This window comes from Zootermopsis nevadensis, unplaced genomic scaffold (assembly GCF_977971745.1).
Source record: "Zootermopsis nevadensis isolate Lab colony 2312 unplaced genomic scaffold, Znev_1.0 Znev_ptg000002l, whole genome shotgun sequence".
Taxonomy (NCBI): Eukaryota; Metazoa; Arthropoda; class Insecta; order Blattodea; family Termopsidae; genus Zootermopsis; species Zootermopsis nevadensis.
Genome location: NW_028259134.1, coordinates 21,211,488 through 21,231,830, shown reverse-complemented (window position 1 = coordinate 21,231,830; position 20,343 = coordinate 21,211,488). Strand labels below are relative to the sequence as shown.

The following is a 20,343-nucleotide window of genomic DNA, read 5'->3' as shown; positions in this document are numbered from 1 at the left end:
CATCTAGTGCCGAGGTCAAGGAAGGGAGGAGCTATACCTCCACTCACCCCAAAACCCTACATGGCGTATAGTGGGACAAACGTTACTTTTAGGGCAATATAATACAGGAATAAATAAATATTTGCGATGACAACACGTGACGACTTTTGAACTTTAAAATACGTGTAATATTCTCAGGAATGTGACGTACTAGACGCGTTCGTAAGAACTCACGGAGAGTTTTAACAACACAAATAGTTTTGATTAATCAGCGTTAATCAAAGTTTAAAGAGAAAGTAGTTTGTAATAAACATTGAATAAAACAGCACTGAAATAAATAATGCGTATTTATACAAAGCGCAGGCATATTAGTGTACATCTTTATAATAAATGGATTTGTGTGTTGTCATTAAAGGCATCCATTAGGCCAATAATACTGAAACCTCGTAGTGTGATTCTAGATAAATTTGTGGAGCTCCAATTTACATTCTCCATACTGTTGTATTACTGCTAAGTGGTATGTATATTTACCGTCAATTATAAATAATTATTATTGCTGAAATATTAAAATCTCAAGAACATTTCTACTTACGCGATGTTATAAAATATTATTTGATTCTTACCATAAATGTTTTATGCTATTCAGACATCATCGGGGGTTTACAAATAGTTTTCAATCAAAAAATTATTAATATAAGGTTTCAAAACTGCAATCCCGTGACGATGTCTAAAGGAAAGGACAAACCATGTTGGATGATATGCAAATTAACTATTTGTAAAATTTTGGAAAGTCACTTACGTACATGCCTTTATTCGTATTTGACGTCTAATTTGGTTGACACTTATGGACGCTGAGTACTTGTTCTGGATACGCTCATACTAACATGAAAATTGAAATTTACGGTGCTCCAAGATAAAATGCCTCTACACGTAAATAAAGTTTAGTTTTTAAAATGGCATACAAATATCCGCTTACATCCGTTATCTTCTGGTCTGTAACACCGCGTAGTTTTGTAGACTGCTATCAACACGTTGAGGAACGTATCGTCTCCATCGTCAGGGTACAAGACCACAATGAATACCTTCGACGCGAAAATACGTGAATCTTACAACGCACGGAAACGAACGGTAAGAACCGTACTTAAAAATATTAAAGTCCATTTCTGAAAGCTCTGGAGTGAGCGGGAAACGCCTTATGGATTCGTCCTTGTCTGTCTGTCGCGTTCTTGACTACAGTGCGAATCCAGGTCATTGCTTGGGGCACATTTTTGCAGCAATGAGGCCACTGGTGTTGGATTTTTCACTGTTGCAACAATAACCTGTAATCGCATTATTACAACAAGGACATTGGATAACACTGTTGCGTTCTATATTTCCAATGGTTACCATGGTTCATGGCAATCCTTTATGCCAATTCTCAAAATCCATACACATCATGACGTGTGTACCATAACACACACACATTGTGGTCATGTGTTGCAAGGTATTAAGGGACGTGGAGGCGATGTGGCCCCTGTGTCTAAGCACCACGCTATGAAAGCGTGTTTAAAAGTGGAGGGAAAACTTTGGCATGGGTGGAATTGAGTGGTTATCTTTGTTCTACAACCGCCGAATCTGTCAGCACCGATTAAATGGTAACAGAATAAACGTGTCGATGTTGGTTCGTCTGAAATGTTATCAGCCCTGAAGATGGAGGTAGTATGTTCTTCCGAAACGGTGGCATCTTCCTACGAGCCCTCACAACTCAAGAAGACCAACATCGACATTTTTACCGACGTGATAACCTAAAATATCGTAAAGAAGTGACAATGGATGGGGTAAGGAGCGGGTTATGCGAACGATCTGTGGTGGCAATTCCAGATAGATCGTAGTACGGCTTGAAGGTGTTCTCGGGCGTTGAATTTCACTTCGCCTCTGACTGCGAGACTTAGGGCCGCGGAGGTCCTGGTAATATTTCATGGGAATGCTCGCTCGATGGACAGTTACATCTTGCTCGTTTCTTCCACTGCGCGATCTCCGTTTTCCGTGTCGACAAAAGCCTCGTTTACGAAATTAGTTGAGCGTAGATTGTGAGCGTTGTTTTCTGTGAACATGGTAGTAAAAAGTGTGATTAAATTTCTTTGTTAAAGTTCTGTGAAACGCTCTGTTAAGTCAAATTGCATAGATTTAAACATACTTTGGTGTTTTCTGCCGCGGTGAGTGACGTCAGTTGTTGACAACAGCGAGGTCTGCCACGGAGCTACTGGAGGAAATGTCTTCCAGCCCGAAGGATGGTAGCCGGGTTCATTGTGCATCGCGAGGTCCAGACCTGGAACGGAGCACACTCGTCGTCACTAATAATAAATGTTGTGAGGCGCGTGTCTTGTGCTCAGAACATTCTGTATACCTAGAAATATATTTCGAGACCTTACGTTGTCCCACAAATGCCTCCGTCTAAACCGTTTGTTGATCAATCATCGTATCAAGAGACCAACTGAAAGAGTTGTTATGTAACTAAATCCGTGGTACAGAAGCCTCTCTTAAGAAAGTGATGGTTTATCAGCTACTCAAAAAATCTCCCCGCTAGCAGTCCATGTCCTGAGCCAGATGAATCCAATCCACTACCTCGCACCCAATTTTCTTAAGATTCATCTTAATATTATCCCGTATCTGGGCAAGGCCGTGGTCTAGGCAACACGGAGTTTTCCTCCTGGGGCTTCCCCGGTTTCTCCGTGGCATCCCAACAATTACTCCATTCACACACAGAAGAAGGCAATGGCAAACCACTTCTGGATCATCTGCCAAGAACGTATATGAACAGGTCCCAGTCCGAGAAAAGGATGGAAGGATCCTGTTCATATGGACCTGTCGTCAGACAGAACACTAAATAATAATAATAATCTGCTCCTAATCTTAGCAGCGATCTCTTCCCTTCAGGTTTTAAAACCAAAATTCTGTACACATTTCTTATGTCTGTGCGCGCTACATGTACGGCCCATCTGTCGATAAATAAATGCGTGGCAGTGAAATATAGGTGGCTACGATATTTGTAGAATCGGGAAAAATAGATGCACGCAGAGTTTTGATGGGGAAGCTCGTTGGAAAGCGATCAGTAGTTAGACGAAGAAGGAGATGGAAGGAGATGTATCTCAGGCAGTACGAAAGAAAAGATTGAGGAGTCGTGTCCAGTGACTGATTCTTGGACCAGCAGTCCTGCACATTCGGGCTGGACTGCCACAGTCTTTGTTAATTAGGACACATTAGCAAGTTCGTTCGCTCCACGGCCATATTTATTTATTTATACGCAGCTTGTGTGGAAATCAGCACCGCGGCTCTGCGACTGCCGTGTCCATCGACGCCCACTCGCAGAGACCCTCAACGAAGATAACTAACAAACACGGGAACAAATCCGACTAACAAGGCGTCCTTTTTGGAGAACACTAACATTGCACGCGTGTTCTTTACGACACTGCGTGGGCGATGAAGGCAGCAGGGAAGCCAATTAAACAACGACATCAAAGGAAACAATTATATTCAGGGTCACTGTTGAAAAATGTGATTATAGACGCGACGGACAGACGGACAGACATGGACCTGCCTATAAGATGTCAGTCGCTTACCTTAAAACGTAAAGAACTTCTAAAAACCGGTTCATTTCGTAAAATTTACAAAACAACATACTGAAGAAGAGATTTTAGATTCTCACGGTGACAGTAAGCACGTCCGAAACGTCGGTAAATTTATACGGCGTAAGAACTCAGAAGACAGTCTTCATAATTATTTATGTTTGATATGGAATGAACTACGATGCAGCAGTATTGTCAGTGTGTAAATAAACGCGTTGTAGAATTTTATAAATGTCCTTACCTCTCCGTTCGTCCTCTTCACTTACTCGCAATTTGCCGAGGTATTTGAGCGTTCCGAACATCACGCAGGACGCGAATCCTCCCCAGACGATAATGGCCGCTGCTCCGATAATTCTGTGCCAAAGAATCTGAAACATCGTCGACTGCAGTAAGAACCGTGTCCCGGATAAAAATTGCAAAACAAAAAAATCACGAGTTACGAAAAGTACGACAAAGTTTTGCTAGTCTTAGAGACTTCAGAGCGAACTGCTTTTCTGCACATTCTAAAGTATTAAAGCTATGCAAAAATTTGTTTAGGCAACGTTGGTGAACATTTGCCAAATTTGGCAGTTAAATTTCTGTGATAACTCTCTCTGATTTTATTATACATCCACTTAAATTCCAATGGCTTTTATGTCTGACGTAAGACCCACGAGTTATTTTAAAATAAATAATTCGAAAACGAATTGCAAGCGATTCCGAAAGAACATAAATACGAAATGCTGACAGTTTTGTTGTGACGTTTGCTTATTGATGTTTCAGATCAGGTCCTGTAGCTTATTTAATTTCGTAATTAATAAATACGGGAAAAATGATTCTTCCTTCGAAAACCCCTGTTTCAATTGACAGACTTTCTCAGATAACGTACCAGTGAAGATTCACTGACGGCGCCAAACACCAGTCCGTTGTTATCAAACAGTGATGCTGCGATGAGTCCCCAGAGACCGCCACCGAAATGGACAGCCACAGCATCCAGTGGATCATCAACTGAAATCATCGATAATTAGGCATGTCATCAGAAAATGTTAAAAATATCGAAATTTGTACGTTTGTTTTAAAGTCTTAAATTGTCAAAGTTAAAGAACCTAATTTGAAATCGCTTCAAATTAATTAAAAAAAAGAAGTATTTATAAATCTTTAAATTCAGGTGAGCGTATACTCTACGTTTATACTGAGTTTAAATATATGAATAATGTAAAATTTAAAAGAGCGTGCTCTTACCAACAAATTTTTATACGAGCTTTTTGTTTCGTTTACGGGTTACAAATATGGCGACTGTGCGTGTGTTTGTAGTCTAATAGATATTAGTTTGTTTAAATCTTGTCAGTCTAATCACAATAAAATTCCTATTAAATATTAAAATATTGCTATAATTAACATTTAAATATTTAAAATATATTAAATAATGTTCTCTATCGAAATGTTCGATTTACATTAGATCATCATTTTTTTACACGGCAATACTTCCAGACGGACGTAACTCCTCCACAACTTCAGTTCTGGATGATACAAAAACAACAACAAAACGTTCACCCACACAAAATCATGTTAAGCACGACGTACATACAGAACAACTTCGAATACGATATTAAAAATACAATAAAATCTGGAAGAAAAACATCATTTGAAATCTGATAAACATCTGACTAAAAGTTGCATTTAAGAAATTATATTTAAGTTTATATAATTTTTTATACACCTGAAGATGGTTCTTTTAGAACTGAAACATGTCGTGTAAAAAAGTGATGATCTAATGTAAATCGAACATTTCGATAGAGAACATCATTTAATATATTTTAAATATTTAAATGTTAATTATAGCAATATTTTAATATTTAAAAGGAATTTTATTGTGATTAGACTGACAAGATTTAAACAAACTAATATCTATTAGACTACAAACACACGCACAGTCGCCATATTTGTAACCCGTGATTAGACTGACAAGATTTAAACAAATATATATTTATCACAATATGACGCATCATCTCAGATATTAGTTTGTAATTTCCGATGGAATAATTTAAAGATGATGTGTTTTACCACCTTTGTTTCATAAATTACTTTCTTAATCGACTGACGCTATAATAAATTTCTCGTGCTCCAAAATGAAAGCGGTGAACAGAAATATTTTGAATCTCATGACTTTTTTCTGGAATCGATTTACGCGTCCATCGATAAGTGAGTGGGTTCCTGCTGAGATTAATTGTCATCGGTGTCACAGTCGAGGATACGCACGGGTAATGACACGGACCGGCCTTGTCTCGACCTTAGGCCGTTTGATGACAAAGCTCTGCACAGTTGTCAGATGGAAATTTCTTTGTTCTTACCATTTCAAGCCCTCTTTATTCTTGTGGATTTATTACTTAATATCAATTAACGTTGTAACTCCAATAAGTTCGAAGCTATAATTCATTCAGTGTTAATAATGCCAAATGCATGGAGTAGAAATGACCTATTTATTATATAAGACAAGTGTATTGGACTCTTACCTACCAGGTGTTAAAATATTAGAGGACTAATTCACAAAGGACAAAAGTCTATTAAGTAATGTCGGGGTATAATGTGAACGTGGCAACCAGCAGCGTATTCAAGATGTACAGCATTATTTTGTGACTTGTAGGTAGAGTAATAAACGTAAATGATTTCTTTATCTAGAGGAAATTGTATGTGTTAAACAGGAACTTGTTTGAAATGAAAGATGTTCACGCTCTAGTGATATGGTTTTCAAGGCTTTGTTGTGTCACGTACAGAGGAAACGTACTAACACGTGGTTGTTCGATGTCCTCAAACCCAGTAAACAACAAAACAATTATGTCAGAGCTATTGTATTTTTTTACATTCTCGCTACATTTGAACAGAGAGCTGAAAATTTGGCACCGAATTGAAATATCGATTATAGAAAATTAAATTTAGTAAAAGTGTCTACAAAGCTCCCAGAAGAAACCTAAAACACGAAATAAAATGGACTGTCCAACAGAGATCGTAAATTCCAGATGAAAATTATAAACCGCTATAAGATTTATCCTCTGGTTCAACCGGGTTTGTTACCAGCACCATAATTATTATGACCAAACTTAAAATGTAAATAAAAATATCTCTGAACAGTAATTTATCTGATCTTTATAAAGCAGGCTGTGAAAAAGTGAATTGGATTAATCTGGCTCAGGATAGAGTACAGGGGCTCGCTCCTCTGAGCATAGTGATGACACTTTGGTAAGGGAATTTATTGACCTCGGTCAGATTATCAAAAGAGAGTTCTTGTTCATGGCGTTAATTGATAAGTTCATAGCGAAATCGCGCTGTGAAGGAAGATAAATCTCATTCAACGAGATCTACCATGAGACTTCGTACGAGGCGAGATTTCAGGTTCTCACGACAACGACTAAGATGATGATTGTCATCTGGAATGTTGCCCGTGTAATTTGGAAATAATTTTGCCGACATTTCAGATGTGGTTACCGCCACCATTATCAGGTCAGATCTTCAACATCTCAAAAACGTCGCAGAATCCCAGAAGACATTTATCTCTGGACCTTGTGCATACGAACAAAGATATTTCGTGACAGGACGTAGTTCCTCTCGTACTTCTTGCTTACCTCTGCAGCGAATCATGATGGAACGAATAAGAACATAGATGGGCCCAGCTGTAACCCCACACACGAAACTTGCCCACATGGCCATGTTGTTGACTCCAGCACACACTGAAACCTGTAACACCACGCGAAGTTTGGCGAGTCAGACATTTCTTAACGTAATGCAGGCGACTAGAAGACTTTGCATGAAAGTACCAGGCGAAATACTTGTCACTCACTCACTTCTAGGTAGCGTACAATCCTCTAAGAAGTTCTACAACATACGCTACCCAAAACAAAGTCCCTGTTATTTCTTGTTTCGTAATAAAATAGAGAAACCTTCTTCAGTAACCAATTTACATCCGGCAAAGGTTCGATTCGGATCTGATTTCGTCACGGCGATGAGTATGAAGAGGGCTGTCTTCTGGGTTGTAGCGCCGTGTTGTCAGGCTGAAGTTTAACGACGTTTCAGAGGTGATTTCTGCCTCCATTATCAAGGCGATTGGAAGACAACCATATTCATACCTATCGCCGTGAGAAAATGAAATCTGATATGCAGTAGATATCCTGCTAATATTTTAGAGCAAAATAAAATTTTAATTTGTAAATTAGCTTTGTTTTTGAACCGATCATGTGACCTAATCCATAAAATGACGAGAAGAAATCAGCTTAGTTTGATAACGAATCTGGACCTAGTTGTGTCCGATTTACTATGCTACTGATCCGGTCTATGAAGAGTGTCTGCACCAAGTTCTAGTTACCATGCCGATGAGCGCTGCGTTGACTGTGAGGCTGAAGTTCCACACTGGCGGCCCGCAGAACCCCATCTTGCTGGCGATAAGAATGGTGATTGCGCCCCCGGTTCCACCCAGCACGGTGTTGGTGATCACCCGCGCGATGATGTCGCCATCTCCTGGGTTCGTCATGGAACCGAGTGAGCCGCCGTTGAAGGACAGGAACCCAGTTATGAGGATCATCGTTCCGAGTCCCACCAGCTGAAGGGTAGACAAAAGTGTTTTGAGGGAGGTTTGAAGTTGCGAGGTACATTTTGATTTGTGCAGGTTGCAATCCGTTATTTTCCTGTGGTTTTCGATGAAAAAAACTGTTCTGCCAAGGTTTTCACAGAATTAATTTCCGCCGATCCACATAAAATTATTGAATTACGTGAATATTCCATTCGGTTGAGTGTCGTGTACTTACTGGAACGGAGTGGCCGACAATTTCCTCTTTCTCTGAATTTCCGTCCTGGGACTCAAATCTTCCGAGTCGCGGTCCAAGGAACAGTGCGCCGAAGAACGAGCAGACTCCACCAAGCAAGTGCACGGGTCCGCAACCGGAGAAATCCACGTACCCTAACCTGTTGAGCCAACCGACTTCAGTCCACACCCAGCGGGATATAGGAGGATACACGATTCCTGAAACAGATGCAGAATGTTTCTGCGTCACAAACTATTCCGCTCTGTCTAAATTGCATTACGATGACGTCCCTTGTCAGGTTTAGAGCTCGAATTGGCCATTAGCAGTTTGTAAATACTTCATAAACAAGCGAACATCGCATTTTGGCTTCAGTTGTAAACAATAAAAGACTAGGTTGGCACTCCTGCTTCGTATTCAGGAGGTCGGTTATCGTAACTGAGATCTTTCCGTGGGTTTCATCAACGCCTTAAGGGAAATGCGGGGATAATTATTATTATTATTATTAGTGTTCTGTCAGACGACAGGTCCATATGAACAGGATCCTTCCATCCTTTTCTCGGACTGGGACCTGTTCATATACGTTCTTGGCAGATGATCCAGAAGTGGTTTGCCATTGCCTTCTTCTGTGTGTGAATGGAGTAATTGTTGGGATGCCACGGAGGAAAACTCCGTGTTGCCTAGACCACGGCCTTGCCCAACACAAGTTATAAATTCGGGCACCGCCGGGAATCGAACCCGAGACCACAGGATTACAAGGTCAGCGTTCTAACCGCTAAACCACCTCATCTTATTATTATTTTGTGTTCTGTCTGACGACAGGTCCGTATGAACAGGATCCTTCCATCCTTTTCTCGGACTGGGACCTGTTCATATACGTTCTTGGCAGATGATCCAGAAGTGGTTTGCCATTGCCTTCTTCTGTGTGTGAATGGAGTAATTGTTGGGATGCCACGGAGGAAAACTCCGTGTTACCTAGACCACGGCCTTGCCCAATACAAGTTATAAATCTGAGCATAACCGGGAATTGAACCCGGAACCCCAGGATTACAAGGCTAGCGTTCTGACCGCTAGATCACCGTGGCGGCTCGCGGGGATATAAATCAGGCCACGACCACTTCACATCGTATCCTTTCCAATCCTTAGTCATAGTGTAATTCGACGGTATATTCAGTAGCCTGAACTACTGAAAGTGTCATTAAACAAAAGAATAAGTTGCTGAACATTTGGCCGTCTCAGGATACTGTTAATTGGGGAGATTTTTCTTGTACGGCAATGAACATTTGTGTTGCAAGCAATGGGGTGGGAAGATTTCGTGACCATCTGATCTTGATTTCTGTTTTGTGAAGGCGACAAGACTTATTTTCCTTAGGGTTTTGTAGTAGTTTGTCTGTCTGTCTGTCACTCACCTGATATTCCAATGCTGTAGACGATGTAAGCGATGAAATTGCACCTCTCTGCTACGGCTCCAGACACTATGGTGGCAGCCGTAGCTGCGAAAATGAACTGGAAGAACCAGTGGGACATCTTGTTTGCTGGCAGTCCGATCCCTGCCCAGTACGTGTACCCCAGGATGGAGTTACCCTCCCCGTACGCCAGCGCGTACCCCACCAGCCAGTAGCTGATGCAACTGATAACTGAAACGCAGTGTTAGAAATTATACTTGATCGTCAGTCAGAACTTTGCATCTCTTTTAAAAATTCAGTTCTTACCTCAAAGGAAACACAACGCATTTCCGTATCAACGATCAGTTGGTTGATATTGTTTAATAAAATGATCGCTGTTCGTTCTGATAAGTCTGGTACAGTTAAAATTCCGAATGAAGCTGTTATCTGTAGCTGCATAATATATGTCAGGTCCCGCGAATGTTCAAAGGCAGGGGATCACGTATCACGCTCAGTTGGTCATGTTAAGTCCTGCAATGGATTGCATTTGCGGTCCCATAAAATGTCGAATTTTAACAAATCTAGAAGCATTTCTAAAGCAACTTAGAGTGTCAAATAGTTCTACCCAAGAAAGAAGTTATGATTTTTTTTGACGTAAATACTTCTATATTTTAGGGTCAGTGTCATTCGGCAAAAAGTGTTACGAAAAAGTGTTACGAAATAGTGTTACGAAATAGTGTTACGAAAAAGGGAAACGAAAAAGTGTAACTTCATTGTTATGTTACCTAGGAAACGTCAAACTTCATTGTTATGTTACCTGGGAAACGTCATCTGTTTATCAACAATTAAACAACAATGGTTACCTACATAGTTACATTACATTACTTTACCTTACATTACCTTACCTTACCTTACATTACATTACATTACTTTACATTACATTCAGCTACCACAGACCCATCTTAAGCGTAACTAATTCAAGTTAAATAAGCAATGTCTTAATCAAACTTTACTCAATTGTAAAGCATGTATAAAGGAAATATTTAGAATAAAGCCAATATATAAACTTCCTTTCCGTATAGACGTATTTACGTCTAATTCTCTGGAACCGTGGTTCCACTGACAACTTTTCCCAGAAAGGTGCTTTTCCTTGTTCATTTTCATACACGTGTCTGAAGAAATCGCCATTATGTCATTACGTAAGAGGTCTCTACAAAGTGTTGCTCAGTGTTGCCAACTTCTCACTTCCATTACCATATAACAAAAGTATTCTTCTCGTCTCCTTAGTGGTTCCAGTTACGTAACGCCGACAGTTGCTAGACGGCTTGTAAGTTCGAGGATACGTGTATATAAACACAACAATCCTTTCAATCTTGTTACGATACATGCAAAGTAGTTACGATAATTTTTATTATGAGCACGAAGTAATTTGCTTCATGAATGCATTCAAGTTTGGCACACGATTCCGCGCATAGGTTGAGGTTTACTGTTGGTGTTTTGTGACGTCACCATCATTTATTGTTGAGAATTCATGAAAGAGACGCAGAACAGAAGAGTTTCGTGATATGAAAAACATATAAAAGCAATATTACTTCGCCATTATTGTTATCTTATCTGAATACAGATCAGTCTATATTTTAAAAATCATTTAAATTTACCTACGAAGGGATTTTTATCAAGAAATGTGTGTTCCGCGGGGTATGGAGCACACGGAAATAAGAGTTGCGTAATAAATTTTGTTGTGTTGACGTGATCAAGCGGGAGACATGACAATGTACGCAGTGGTTCAAGATCGGAACCTTGGTCGAACCAAAGGGTGAGGATCGGGTGAGAGCAGGGTAGCCAATAGGAGGAGGTCGGACAGCACACGTTCGCTAATATGAGGTCCGTCGTCATGTTTGTACTTGCAGACACGAGAAATACGTCCGTGTGAAACTTGAGAGACTTTTACATTAACAGTGCAAAAATGCAGTACTTCGAGATTTTTTGTTCATGAAATACGAAATCAAATACGTTTATCTGTCTTACGCAGCGTAGTGTAATTTTCCATTTTCAGTAAGGGTAATGAGAACAAGAGTCATAAACAATCATAAATAACTTATTGCAAATCTTGTACCATTTAAAACGCAACCAAATTCCAATCACGTACTACGTGGGGGAAAAAAATTAAATTAAATCAGATGTAGGTCCGCTCCCGTGACATTCGATTCAAGGTCACCCTGGTTACTAGGCCGCTACTCAGGCCAGTTGCGCAAAAGCTGCTTAGATGCGAACGAGGCGTTTACGACCAAAACGTGTGTTCATTCTCGAACATTACTTCGCTTCGAAATGGTTTTCTGTTGCTCGAGATGCACTTTAACAGCTCTTATCTCGAAAAGGAAATGCCGAGTAGGACAACAGGAAGTTTACGGCGTCGGACAATGTTGACAAATGCGAAGCCGCTCTGTTAGTTCTTCGTAACATACGATGTTACTGAAGGTTACATACACGTATATTTATGTTATTTATGATTGCGTTTTAAATGGAACTTTACGTATTATACTTCACGTATTCATTGGTGGGTTATAATTTGTGGGGGGGGGGGGGGGGGTGTCTCGTGTTCCTGAAATGCATGATTCAGGTTTTCTTCTTAGGTTAAAGAAAGACGAAATCATGTTCACAAACCACACTTTTTGTCAGAAATAAATAAAATTGTTAAGCTACCTTTACTGGGAGATCAGCCAAGTGCTGGTTCACAGACATGAATCCCGTCACTTGGGACCAAGGGTGTCAGGGTTGACGCACATTTGAGAGGCGGTGATTGGTGACTACGAAGAGATTGATGGAACGGCGATTAGCTGGAGGAGCGAAAACTGGGACACAAAAAATAAAAAGAAACTGGTCCATTGCCACTTTGCCTACTCCACATTTCACTTGAATTCATCCGGCCTTGATCCCGGGCCTTCGGCTGCAAAACATTAGTTCTTGGGTCATTTAGCGACCTTATTTCAGCTTCAGAGGTTTTGTAGCTGGAATAGGGAAGGTTTACGCGGGAGCCCTCATAACGAGTTGTTAGATCGGGAGGATCTGAGGAGTTCGACAAGAAAAGACTTCAATACGTTTGGTTCCTCTGTCGAATTTGAGATTGGAATATTTATACGCGTGATGTGTGATGTAATTTGATGTGTCAGTGACCATAATATTTAGGCTGCTTGATTAAGGGTGTAAAGAAAGGCGCCCTTTTATGTCAGCTTCTGTGTTTTGTCAGGTTCATAAGGGAAATTCAGTCGTTAGTAGCATGAAGCAGACTTGACTAGGTGGGTGAACACGTGGAGAGTATTTTTTCGCGTGTCGTAAGACCAGTTTTATGCTCTGAAGTTCCAGGTAGAAGATATAAATGAGATGTTTACTTCACTCTTTAATTGAACCCAGCGAATAACGAGGATTAAATGCCAATGTTTGTAGCATTTAATTTAAACCGCAGTTTGTAACTAGAAGATGGCTGTCTTCTGGTTTGTTGCGCCGTGTAGTCTGGTAGAAGGGCCCTGATGATGGAGACAGAATGTACCTCTGAAACGTCAATTCTTATAGTTGTAAAAAAAAAAAAGAGAAAAACTTGTATTTTTGAGAAGAAAGAATGTAATGAAGTGAACTGAAATTTGTCGGGGACCACGAATGACAAAAATTTTGGAAACCATTCCTTTGAGACACGAACAACGAACTGACAAAATTCATTACAATTTTCTGCCAGGACTGTGACTGACGCTGAAGTCGAAAATGGAGAGTAATTTATTTTAACATTCGCCGCTAGTATGCGCTGCCCATTGTGTTTTCTGAGTCGCAGTCGTCACGTAATCTGTGTAACCCCCCCCCTCCCCCGGATGCTGACGTCATAACAGTTTTTACGAAGGATCAGTCGGGAAACGCTCCCGACCATGCACTGTAGGTCGAAACCTCTTGGAGTCTGTGCTCAAAGACATTTAGAAGTCACGAGCCAGAGATTTCTCGAAGATCCCTGTCTTTTGACAGGTTGAGGCGTGTAGTCTGGTAGACACTGACCGACGTTTCAGAGATGCTTCTGACTACATCGCCCTGATGATGGAGGAATTAATTCTGTACATTGTGTCTTGGGTACTCACATATGTCCATGATATTCTTCATGATGATGTTCGTCGTGTTCTTTGACCGCACTGCCCCTGCCTCCAGACATGCAAACCCGCTCTGCATCACTGTGAAATATGAACACAAAAGACTATAGATATTATCCTTTACAAATTTGAAGCAACTAAAAATTAAGGGAGGAAGTTGCCGATATTAATCTTCTGGGTGGTAACGGCGTCTTGACCAATAGCTAAGACGACTAACGTTACAATTCAGAAGACCAACACATTCAAGACCACGGGAACCTCAAATCTCCATAACAGAAATTTATTCGCAATTGAACATCCGAAAACAAAAATATGTAAGAAGGAAACAAAATTGAAACTGCATACAGGGTGTCACTCGTGAAACCTTTCGGCACCGAAAGACTAAAACAATGGCAATATTGAATTCTTGCAGCCGTCTCGTCGCTCCGTGAGCGCTTGTTAACAGGCAAACACCTCTTGTGTCCAGAAATTGTGTTACGAGTCGGAGGATTGTCTTATCAGGACACGCATTGATAAATTGCTTCACCAAACACGGAAAACGATTTACACGTGACCTTAAATCGAATCTGTTACAAGGAGGTGGACTTGTTTGTAATTCTATTTATATACGATAACACTGGAAAGTTTTCAAATGGTACAAAATCTGTTATGTAACAGAGAGTGCCAAGTTGATGTGGGAACAGAACAGACATCGCTTGAGGTATTCTCCGGAAACGCTTTATGAAGGCATTGAACGACACGTCACTTATCTGCAAATCAAAAATAATGAGTTTAATTCGACGCAAACGAAGTTTTTTGATTGGGACTGCTGCTTTCCATGACGTGAGTCAGTTCGTTTTTGATGCCTGCAGAACAAATGCATTGCGAGATTTATACTTTTCTCTTTTGTCAGAAGAGTTTTGGGTCATTGCCAATTTAAGTTGCTTTCTGATGTAAGAACTGGTTAATTTTATGCTAAAGAAGTGAGTCCTGTGTCATTCGTGCTGAGCTGATGGTACGATGACCTCGTTACTATGTCATGTCATAATTTTCCGATGAAAATGAATGGGGATTTCCTAACGTCAAGTGAACTCACGTGGCTGTCACAGGATAGCTCCGAGCAAAAAACATGAAAATGTCACGTAAAGAGCCGGGAATTCCCGAAGAAAAACGACCAAGCTCCGCCTTGCACCGTCATAATTGGTCATTTGTACAGTAATCCTGATTACATTTCTATAAAAACAAGAAAATTATGTGTGTTTGGGGGGGGAGGGGGGGGTGACGTGACAGACAACGTGGATTTATTAGATTCGTATTATCTGTGACGGAAATCCTTTTTCATTTTTGACCTTTTTTTTGGGGGGGGGGGGTGTTGTCTACACGCAAATGAGCTTGTTCGATTCCTCAGCTCATGATCAAAGGAGGCAATTTAAATAAATATACAAACCTTATTTTTTTCCCCCAAGAATAAATAAAAATGTGGCAGTTGACATTCTCACGGCAGAGTAATTGACGATGTGAGCAGATACCGACGTTTCGGACTTAAATACTGCCGCCATATTCAGGTATAAATTCACTGATAAAATATGTTAAATACTGTAATGCATTAACGAAACTTACAGCACACGATAATGGCATTCGTCATTATAAACACATTGTCCACATTTTTCTTTAGTTCGATCAGGTCAGTAGAATTGGTCGCCATTCCTGCAAACGGTGTTTCCTTCTTAGTTCCTTTCTGAAACAAAGAGACAAGTCATCGAGCGCTGAAAAACGGGAGATCTCCTTAGAATCATTATGTACTGACGTATTTTATGCTGGGCACATGGGACAGAGCCTTTGAGAAACTGATAGTCGCTCATGTAGTCCAAATATTCTCCTCCTTTTATAGAATCTTAAAATATCCATTCACGAATCCCCATTGCGAGCCCAAATTAATCCAGTCAACATTCCATCGAATTTATTTAGAATTTGTTCTTTTAATTTTCCCCCCATCTATGTCTAAGTCTTTCGGGTGGTCTCTTTCTTTCAGGTCTTTCGACGAAAGTTTTGTACACATTTAACATCTCCAAATGCGTGCTACATTGTCCTCGAATCTCGTCGTCCCTAATTCGATCATCATAATAATTATGAAGCTTCTCAATCTGTATTTTTATCTTAGTAGAATCTGAAGTTCTTCCGTCGCTGAACACGAAGATGGCTGTCTTCTGGGTTGCAGCGCCATATAGTCTGGTAGAAGTAACTAACGTTTCACAGGTACCTTCTTCCTCCATCTTCGAGGCAATGAGTGACAGCAAGGACCTCTGAAACGTCGGTAAACTTCTACCAGACTACACGGCGCTACAACCCAGAAGACATAAATCTTCATACCCGCAGAAGTTTGAACACCTGCGTCTTACTTCAGAATTGTATTAGCATGGGCTTGATATTATGTTTTGTTTTGTTTTAATAAAACTTACTCAATGCTTGAAGAAGTACGAGGTTACAAATTCTTGCCTTGCCAGGGAAAATAAAATATTCTTTCATAGTTTGTCCCTGAACAGCATTTGCCATGCGCAGATAACGATGTTCAGCCACATTACTAATTTACGGTTTGTGGCCGTCAACAAAAACACAATGCGTAGCCGAAGCTCGGCTAAATAACTGAGTCCGTACCGCGAAGAAAACACTACACTTCACCATTACAAAGATCAGCTGGTTAACGCTGTTTAAGGAAATAATCGCTGTTTATTCTGAGAGTAATACGAAATAAATACAAAAATTAAGAGATGCTAATTGATAAACTAGGCGGGGGAAAAAAATGTACTGCTATAATTTAAAATATTTAACTTTGGGACCCAAAGCCTGCCCAGGCGTCGTGGAAAAGAAATTGAATTTGTCGCTCGTCGAAACCTGGCAGCGTGTTTGTAACGTCACAGCTGTTGCGATGTTTCGCTGACGAATGTCGATTCCTTAGATTATACACGGAGCAGGGGTTAAGTGTCCGGCGACTTCTTCATGTCTTGAGCTACGCTACTGCCCCGTAGTTATTAAAATTAAACGGTAAGGGATATATAATTTTCTATCGGTTACTTTATAAAGATTTCCCGGAACGCGAGTCAAATTAGTAGCTAATTACAAAGGAATTATGACGCGCACTGTTACAGTTAATAGAGAAGGACTCGTTTTTTTACATAAATGCCTTTGTGCTTTGTTTTAGGAAGAATATTGTAGTCCAATGAAGGTCGCCAGTAACCTTTATACCTTCAGGAGTTTCTCTGTGTAAACGTATGCCCGACGGGGCAGTGATTAAGATAAACAAACGAAATTTATGAATGTAGAAGGAACCATTCGGCGTTAATTACCATATTTTAAACACGCTCGCAGCGTATCGCCTGCGACACAGATATCGCCCTGGTGTTACCAGCAAGTGACTGTCCTCTGACTACGAGGGACACATTGAGAACTGTTTTCATTGGAAACTTCGTACAGTGTAACAGACTGGTGAAAGCATAGCTAATGATAAGTAATCATTATCTGTAATTACGTCATCTGATTGCTTCCTGTCCACTCTTGAGTTTTCCGGTCTGTTTTGACCAGAATTTGCTAATTAGGTCAGATCGTATGTGCCTTTGATTGAATAGGCCTAGATGAGCGTGGTTGTATACAGTGAATTCTGAAGAAGCTATTAGTTATTTTGCATTTAGTAGGATACAAAACGAACCAAATTAAACACACCCTGTATGTATCACAATCAGCGATTTGCGACTTGAATATTTATGCCGATACTTAATATTTAACAACAGTGTTCTTGATTTTAATATCGGAATGCAGTAGCAAAACACGTTCTGTAGGCTCATAAAACATTTATTGGGATCTGAAGTTTTTGAGTCTCGAGGTTTGTAGAAGTCTCTGATGTGTGCATGGAATAATGTTCTAAGCGACTGTTACAAATCTTGAAGACTAGTATCTGAGAAGCCTTCATTAGTCTATAACAAATAATTTTTCTGTCCCGAAATTGTAATCGTTGAAATTGTTTAAATAAATGCAGATGTTCGCATTTGTCGGAGCAGTGGTCCGTATTTCGTACTCGATATTTATCAATTTAAAAAAAACACCGAAGGAAACCACATATAACGTCGTTAAAAAACCAGACTTCCGGTGAATTTTAGATAACCTTGCATGACTTACCGCTAATGCTGTCTTCTTAATGCCAGTGAATAATCATACGAAGTTGCCAAATTCTGGCCCTAAGACGCATATCCTGCAATGTGTAATTCACATTCGGGTCTCCCCGGTTTCTCTTATTTCTGACAATTTGTGACGACGGAACCTGGTAAATTCATGATTCATTGCCACAGTCATACCCACGTGAAACATGGAGATAGTTCAGCAATACTCAGTGTACGCTACTAAGTAAGTAATGTAACAACAACAAAAACTTCACGAAGCAGAGTCCTTCGTAAGAAACTGGCAGTAACTCAGGTGGTAAAGGAGGTACCCGATTTCTATCAAATCCGACCGTTCATCACAGTACTCACAAAAGACCTCGCGCCCGAGAGCTTGTATAACATTTGTGACATGTCAGTTCTTGAGGTGAGAGGTTTATGTTTCCGAACACAGTTACCAGTTTGGTGGACCTCCTCTTGTCATATGTCCTCGATTGCTTATTCAGTTAATTGTTGACTTCGGATTTTAAGCGCACGCTGTAATCCTATCCACAAACGAATACACTAGCTCAAATTTAACAAGTTCAAAATATGATGTAATATTTACAAAATGTTTTGTAGAAAATAATTAAATATCTACTATAAAAATTTGTGATTTGTCGTCGTCGTCAAGAAATGACGTCATCAAACAATGCCACGTTATTTGTTTACTTGGCATAGTTGTGTTGGTATACTCAAATTTTGTATGAACTTTTTGACATTAAAAGTCACTCAAACCCCATAATTCTTAATTTCATACAGTCGGAAATATTAATTAATAATAATGGCGGATATACGGTCTTGTGAAGTGGGAGCCACATTAGTGTGATTTAACAAAGTTAATTAAATTCGGTGCTGTAATATATTTTAAAAAGAATGCAATTTTTTACTATATGTTTTGATCAAAAATGATCATCATTTCAAACTCGGATTCTACATAAGCCATTTGAAATAATAGTTACGTGCACAAGATATTTAATTTTGTTGAAGGTAAAATAGTGGGTAGAACGTAACAAAATAATAGGCTAGTGTTTTGCTAAAATATTTAAAGAAGTGATTCGTGGCACAATGATGTTGTCTTGTTATCTGCGTTGCGTGTTTCGCATTCTGTTGGCGAAAAAGTGAAAGTTATAAGAAAAAAAAACGTAATACATCGTGAAGCTACATTACAGAGTTGCTCGTTATTGTTAGATTATAAACTTGCATTATCAAAACAAAATTAATTTTAAGACAGAAGTCATTTACAACTTCTCTCGCAGAGGCAAACTTTTTTCCGCGCTTAAAATCCGTGTCGTGAAGGCGTAAGACACTACTGCTACCCAAGATTCTAATTTTATTTTATTATTTAATTTTTTTCGCAATGTTAAACATTTACGTTTTGTGCAATAAACATGGCAGCCAAGTGCCGAGCGTCTTACCTGCGTGGTTGTGCCGCCAGTCCACTGCACGGTTCTTGCTAAAATGACGAATGCTTCTTCCTTCGTGATCTGCCAGTTACCTTGCTTTCCGCCAGTGCGTTCCAGGAACTCTGTTTCGACAGTGGTTGGCAGTGAAGTCAAGGTTGTGGTTCCCCCCCCCCCCCCCCAGCTCATCTGCGGTGTTCGCATTCTAGTGCTGAAAACAGGAAAATATCGACAAAAGAAAACATGTAGTCTGTCACATCTGGAATTTTGAAAAAGAAAATCGTGACCCTTATATAAAAAAAGACCTAAAAATGTTTCAATGGCGAAAAAATTGTCGGGGTTTCAGACATTTGCAAATCGTAACATATTCCGAAATGTGACGTTTCTAAAAGTCTTGATACTTAATTTTAACAAAATGGAATGTTTATCGACTAGTCGAATGTTGTCTTCTAGGTGGTCACCTAATCCCAGTCGCTGGTTACCACCTTCAGGACACAATATCTCCGATAATATGAAGTTAGGTATTTCACTTACGAAATGCCCTTCGAATTAGGTAGAACCCAGGGCAGACCTAAGGACCTAAGGACTTTCCTGATAAAGGGAAGTAAGGCGGCATTGTGTGTAATAATAATATAGAGTCCCTTACGAGTAAAGGTACAATTTGGCTGCACGCGACAGAGACAAGCGACCGAGGCAGGCGACAGAGTTGCGAGACCGAGACTGGTCGCTTCCTGTCTGCTCTCTGTACAATCGTATGAAGTACAATTACGAGCGCGAGACAAAGACAGGCGACAGAGACAAAGCACAGGAGACCGCTCTCGGACCAGTAGTGTCTCGCGACGGGCTCAGGCAGCACGTGTGTTGTTGAGTAAAATAATGGCAGAAATTAATGGTGACCAAGATGAGCAA

General features: G+C 40.1%; 1 protein-coding gene across 1 annotated transcript; it reads right to left on the bottom strand.

Annotated features, from left to right (window-relative positions):
• Positions 1-308: 308 nt before the first annotated feature.
• Positions 309-19,607, bottom strand: LOC110836565 (putative ammonium transporter 1). The gene is made up of 11 exons (XM_022077882.2): positions 19,450-19,607; positions 15,465-15,582; positions 13,857-13,946; positions 9,763-9,990; positions 8,360-8,574; positions 7,921-8,154; positions 7,184-7,295; positions 4,453-4,571; positions 3,826-3,952; positions 2,156-2,287; positions 309-2,062 (listed from the first exon to the last, which is right to left on the bottom strand). The coding sequence occupies exons 2-11, from the start codon at positions 15,547-15,549 to the stop codon at positions 1,962-1,964; spliced, it is 1,443 nt and encodes a 480-aa protein (XP_021933574.2). The 5' UTR covers positions 15,550-15,582; positions 19,450-19,607; the 3' UTR covers positions 309-1,961.
• Positions 19,608-20,343: the final 736 nt, after the last annotated feature.

Coding starts and splice junctions, on each gene's coding strand:
- LOC110836565 (XM_022077882.2), bottom strand. CDS start 15,549: ATGGCGACCAATTCTACTGACCTGATCGAACTAAAGAAAAATGTGGAC. Junction 9,991..13,856: donor GAAGAATATCATGGACATAT/GTGAGTACCCAA, acceptor ACTGCGTTTCAG/TTATCAGTTGCATCAGCTAC. Junction 8,155..8,359: donor TTGTCGGCCACTCCGTTCCA/GTAAGTACACGA, acceptor TCTACCCTTCAG/CTGGTGGGACTCGGAACGAT.